Source organism: Dioscorea cayenensis, unplaced genomic scaffold, assembly GCF_009730915.1.
Source record: "Dioscorea cayenensis subsp. rotundata cultivar TDr96_F1 unplaced genomic scaffold, TDr96_F1_v2_PseudoChromosome.rev07_lg8_w22 25.fasta BLBR01001131.1, whole genome shotgun sequence".
NCBI classification, from domain to species: domain Eukaryota; kingdom Viridiplantae; phylum Streptophyta; class Magnoliopsida; order Dioscoreales; family Dioscoreaceae; genus Dioscorea; species Dioscorea cayenensis.
Genome location: NW_024087522.1, coordinates 23,998 through 30,375, shown reverse-complemented (window position 1 = coordinate 30,375; position 6,378 = coordinate 23,998). Strand labels below are relative to the sequence as shown.

The 6,378-nt window shown below is 34.0% G+C and overlaps 1 protein-coding gene across 1 annotated transcript; it reads left to right on the top strand.

Moving 5' to 3' along the window:
* The first annotated feature begins 528 nt into the window (after positions 1-528).
* LOC120255679 (syntaxin-61-like) lies at positions 529-4,847 on the top strand. The gene is made up of 8 exons (XM_039263453.1): positions 529-615; positions 965-1,059; positions 1,961-2,074; positions 2,288-2,401; positions 2,670-2,863; positions 3,689-3,779; positions 4,319-4,384; positions 4,576-4,847. Exons 2-8 carry the CDS (start codon positions 1,006-1,008, stop codon positions 4,684-4,686), a joined length of 744 nt encoding a protein of 247 aa, XP_039119387.1. The 5' UTR covers positions 529-615; positions 965-1,005; the 3' UTR covers positions 4,687-4,847.
* Positions 4,848-6,378: the final 1,531 nt, after the last annotated feature.

Sequence of the window (6,378 nt, the reverse complement as noted above, 5' to 3'; positions counted from 1 at the left end):
TATATATCAACTTTGTAATTTTGAATTTATGGACATGTGTTTAAAGATTGTAATATAATGTATAATTAATTTATTTTTATTATTATTTAAATTTAATTCGATAATTTGAACAATGGGTAACAACGGATAAGCGGGTACCCTGCGGGTAAGGGTAAGGGTATGATTTTTTTTACCCTGAAGGGTACGGGTAAGGGTACGGGTATGGGGTAGGGGTTACGGGTACGGGTAAGGGTTTTGGCATACCCTACTCATACCCTACCCGTTGCCATCCCTAGTGCAAACATTGTTATTAACATCATCTATTACGTTCATTTCTCCCGTGCATAGTACGAGCATAACACTATTAATAATAATAATAATAATAATAATAATAATAATAATAAACAGGGCAGTGCTAAGCATGGCTCAGGTGACTCCGGCAGTGCTTTGTACTGGGCCGTGGGCCTTGCCAGCCCACACAGTAATAATCATGTCTGGCCCGTTTGATACATCTCGTTAAAGCTCGGAAACGAGCGCAAAGACTCTTCTTTTTCTCCCTCCATCCTCGCTCATCTGGAACTGCTACCCAGCAGCGCACCCTCGAGTGCCCAATCCATTATCGCCGTTATGCACTAGGTATGCATTGATCCTAGCTTCATCTCCTTCATTGATGCCCATTGCCCTTTGATTTTCCTCTTCCTCTTCATCATCATCATCATCATCATCATCATTCAACCATGTCATCAAATTTGCAACGAAATTTTTCTTCGGAATTTCTTGATTTGAACACCAAATTTATATAGATTGTGAATCCTCAGTATTGTCCTGCTTTTTGAGCTTGGAATTCATCCAATCGGCCTTGGATCTCGCTCTCAGATGGGCATTTTTGTATTTTTTTCAATTTTTTTATTGTGATGCGAATCTCGATTTCTTGTTTAGTGTTCTTCTTCTTGTTTTAATGTTTTGGTGTTTTTTGTTTATGCAGTGAGATTGAAGTTTGTGGTAAGAGAATGAAGTGAAGTCAGGATGACTCCAGCTCAAGATCCATTTTATATTGTCAAAGAGGAGATTCAAGATTCTGTAAGTTGTGTTATTTTTCCTTGTGATTTCTTCTTTAAAAAAGTTATTTTTTTCTTATAATTTTTAGTTTCATGAAGTGAAAGCTTGATTTTTTTTTATTGGAAGATGTTCTAGCTGCTGAAATTAATGTAATCATCAAGACGTGACTTGATTAATCTGTTTCCGATATTATTTTTTTGTTCTTTTTTTTAAATAAAGTTTCATTTTCCATGATATGTTTTAGTTTCGTGAAGATAAAGCTGAATTCTTTTGATTGGAAGCAACCAAATCTTTATAATTTCTGTATTCTAGCTGTTGCAATACAAGTTGTGATAAGGACATCACTTGATTAATTTGAAGAAGAGTTGCATTGCAATTCATCTAACTACACTGACTGCATTACCGAGGATGTGCTTTGTATTGCTTGTGGAGAAGTGTTTTTTTTCTTGATGTATGTTTTTTTTTTTTTATTGATAAAAATGCATTATATGATAGATTTATATGTTTATTTTGCCTGCTTTAATTTTTTGACTTTTTAAATTTCTATTTGCAACAGTCCTTGTATCTAATACTCTACAAATAATTAATGGTAGAATGAAATGTAGTGATATGCGTAAATTTGGCCAAGGGATGTTGTTTTAAGAATTGTGTTGTGATACTCTGAATTAATCTTTTGTGGAATGTGGGAATAATTCCTGCAGGCACGGCAATGAAGTACTTTACCTGATTTCCTTTTCCATAGACCTTTTTTTATTAATAACCTCTACTGCATAAAGTCTTCATTGTGTGGTTTGAGGATCGTTTGCGTGCATATATCTGTGGCAGTATTGATACTTTGGATTAGGATCTGAAACATGAAACTAAGGGTTTTATTTGAACACCTTATTCTTTTAGTAAATTTGTTCTCTGACTTTTTTGACAGATTGATAAGTTACAAGCTACTTTTCATCAATGGGAAGAAACTCCTTCAAATACCGGGGAATGGGTTCATTTAAGCAAAGAGCTGGTTGCCAGCTGTGAAAGCATTGAGTGGCAGGTTCTTGAAAGCTGCTAAAGTTAATTGCATTTGTGTTTCCGTCTCTCGTATATCTATAAATTTGTTATGTATATAAATTCTATTTACTCTAAGTTTCTTCTTTAGTAGTAGATATTAAATAGAAAGTATTGAGTGTGGTGTCTATTTTAATGGATTGGTTCAGACAATGGATTTATCAATATATAGACTGATCCTTCATTCTTTGGTAGAAAGGTAGATGAACTGGATAAGACAATTTCTGTAGCGGCGAGAGATCCAGCATGGTATGGCCTTGATGAGCAGGAACTGGGGAAAAGGAAGAGGTGGACCAAAACTGCTCATACACAGGTATAATTTTCTGTTGTAATTAAAATATTATATTTTTTAATTAGATTACTCTTTCGTTTGCATGATTGTAAGTATGAGCTTGCATATGGTGATAGAATATTATGATTCCTTATTTGGATTTTTCTTTTATTTGTGTGATTGTATATAGATCAAATGCGTAAATAAATGTGAGGAATTTTGTTACTCTCAGACTTCTCCATTCATGATTTCTGAACTTGATGTTTGCCTTGAATACTTGGCTATTCTGAAAGGACCACTTATCTTATAGGTTGATACAATAAGGAAAACTCTAGAAGCTGGGAGGGAGAAGAGCAGTTTAATTGGTTCTAGTTACAATGGTGGACGTCGGGAGTTGATGCGCCTTCCAAATGATAGTGCTACTCAGACAGGCACATCACACCCTTATCAAGACAATGAGGATTTTATCACTTCTGAATCAGATCAGCAGATGCTCCTTATAAAGTAATATATTTCTTTCCATTGTCTTTATCCTGACTGTTGATGTACATGGTTTAAAGGCTCGAGTATTATCGACTTCCCTTGCCATTTTTGGGTTTCACTAGAATCTAATGCATATGCATCACACTAATTTTAAGAATTCTTGTAAAAAATTTTCTTGTTTACTTCATGACCAAAATGGAATGCGCTCAAGTATTTTTTTCAAATTATGTTAAAATTTAACTGAAGCACTATTGAATGGAGTTGTTGCCAAGCAGAAAGTTTGTTTATATTGCCACAAGACTTCAAGGGGCTGTATTTGTAGCAGACTTGCTGCTTATCAAGTCTAGCGATGTGTAACTTGAGGTCTGAGAATTTGATTGCATATTGTGACATCCAAATTTATTTGGTCATGATAAATATGATGTTTTGAATGGAACATATATTACTACAATAGTCACAAAGGCTCAGGATCTACTATAGGAAATGTACTTGTCTCTACTTTTCCTGTTCTGTACCTTCCAACCATCCCAGAAACAGTAACTTCCTTGGCTTATACCTCCCCTTAGAAGTGTTGTCTCAGGGAAAAAAAAATGAAATTTCAAGCAGAGCATGGAATGGTTTGTCTTGGAGGTCTATTGAAGCAGGGGATTCATGATGGTATATCATGAGTGAAAATCTAATTATTAATTAAAAGATCATTAAGAATGACTTTGGTTGCTTGACATGTTCTTCAAATGGCCATTTTATTGTTGAAGACTTATGATGATTTTTCAAAAAAATTCACATTTAGTTGATGAACTTTGAGAATGAATTTGTTGACTAATTATATATTTTGGATTGCTGCAGACAACAAGATGAGGAATTGGATGAACTTAGTGCAAGTGTTCAACGGATAGGAGGCGTAGGACTCACAATACACGAAGAGCTCATTGGACAAGTAATATTTCATTGCATATGTTGATTTTTGAAATTGATTGTTACCACAAGTATTGACTTGATTTCTAACTTCTGTATACCAAATTCATTTTATGTTTCACTGCACAATGTTGGCAATGTGCCATTCTAGACTATTGAGATTCATATGTGATGTTTCATTTGCTTCTTTATTATGAGATTGTTATACTATGGAGGCAATCTGCATTCACTATGCTGTAGATGAAGATTTTGTGCTTTTTGAGTTTAAAGCACTGAAAATTATGTAACTGTCCGCATAATTCTGTAGAAGTTTAGAAAGAGAAAGAAGGATAGTTCTAGAAAGATATTTGGAAGTTCATGCTTAGTGGTGATGTAAAAACTGCCTATTTATCTGTATTTCAAGGCCTCTATCTTCTCTACAAGCTTGGAGTTGTAGTCAAACCATTACAGTTGGTTTCTTTCTCTGTGAGTGGTATGGATGGCCATTAATTAATTGGGTGCTTGTCATTCTATGAAACACAAGCTAGATCTTATAGTTGCTGTAATCTTGTTTTTTAATAGGAGAAGATTTTGGGCGAATTGAGCTTGGAGATGGAAACCACCTCAAATCGGCTTGACTTTGTTCAGGTTTGTATCTTCTCTGTATTATTTTTTTTAGATCTGCAAACTTGGTCTTTCTTGCTTTTGAAATCTCCATTATCTTCTGTTTCCTTAGGTTTTACTTTCCTTTGTTCAATTTGACTCATGACTATTTCTGATGATCTTAATTGAAAACGATACAATGATCGAAGAATAACTTGTTTATTTTTCTTTTGCAGAAAAGAGTTGCTATGGTTATGAAGAAGGCGGGCGCGAAGGGACAGTTCATGATTATAGCATTCTTGTTGGTCCTTTTTATCATCCTTTTTATTTTGGTTTTCCTCACATGAGACTGTCAAATATTTTACTTATTTTTAGTGAGAGTGTGGGATTGTGTAGTTTTGACTGTTCTTAGTGTTTGTTTGCATAAGTTTCATTGTCATAATATTTGTGGACCAGGATCTCCTAAAGGAAATAATGTCTTTCAAATTAAACTCTAAATTCTAAATTCTATCTACAATTTGGCTCAATTTTTATTTCTAGTGCTTAAACTCTCTTGATTGGAGTTTATTTTGTAGGTATGTTCACTCTATGAACTTTTTTTTTTCTCTGTAGCTATATAAGGAATATTGATCAATTGATAAAAAAAAAAAAGCAAATCTTTTAAAATGCTCTCCCTGATTCAAATTATTTTTCTCTAGGGATATTTTTTTTTTTTCGAAATTAGTTGAGAGTGTGTAAAGGGGCGTGAGTAAATAATTTCAATAAAAGTGTACAATTGTTTTATTATACTTTTTCTTAGATTGTAGGAGTTTAAAACTTTTAATAACATGTGGAAAGTTTAAATGTATGATAATAATAATTTGAAGCGGGAGTAATTTTTATATGCACTGGATTCCAAGAGGACATTAAATTTTTAAAGACCAATAATGGCATTTATTATGTTGCTTAAAAATAACTTTGTAAGTAGATTCTAATTTATTATGTTCCTCACATGTATCTATGTAAAAAAATATCTTATTGAGCAGCCTTGGTTATTATATATATATATATATATATATATATAAATACATATAATGTAATTTTAAATAAAAAATAAAATAAAATAAAATAGATTAATTCTCTCTTAGCATATGATAATGCAATTTTAAATAAAATAAATCAGAAGTAAAATTGAATAATTTTTAGGTAAAAATCTCAGGAAGGTCCTTGTAAGTAGGTCAGGTTGTCCTTTTAATCCCTCTATTACAATTTGGCCGCAGAAAGTCCCTCTCTATTTTCAAATCGAGCAATTCCAGTCCAGATCCTAACAAACGCTGGTCTTTCCGTCAAAAAGTACTGACATGACTTTCTTTATTATTAAAATAGTATTAAACAAATCTAAAAACAGACACGTCAGGACTCTTACTAATTAATACCTAGTATTAAGCATTTCGATAAAGCAGGGGTGTGGTCTGCCCGTGTTTGCCCGGAAATAGGCCAGGACAGGTTTTATCCTTCTCATAATTTGAGCAACAAAAGACGCAAAATTACCCAGCGAAAATACCACGCCCATAGCAAAACGGAAATACAAAAAGAGAGTCCACAATAAAGATAAACCACAACGAAGGTGGTGATAAAGAAAATAAAAAACAAGAGAAACAACAACGGAAGAAAAACACAAAACCCCCACACAATAACTTGGGTTACCTCCCAAGAAGAGCTTGTTTAACGTCACTAGTTTAACGTACCTATTGAGCGCTTAGGGAGGCTCGTGACATCAAAGCCTCACAGCACCACCTGGGGTACAAAAGCAAGAATATGGCAGTAATGAATTAATTAAACTAGTCTCACCAAAAGTCCACGGATTCGAATGATTAGGGGCGGGAAGTAAATTGGGTGGCTTCTTCTTTTTGTTTTCCAATTTCTTCCACCAACGAGTTTCTCTGCAGACTTTCTTCGTCTGTGGATCAGGGAGTACGGTTGCTTCCACCCTCGCTACATTGAGACATTGTAAGTCTACCACTCCCTCTTCAATAACCTCACCTTCAAGAGGGTCGTCA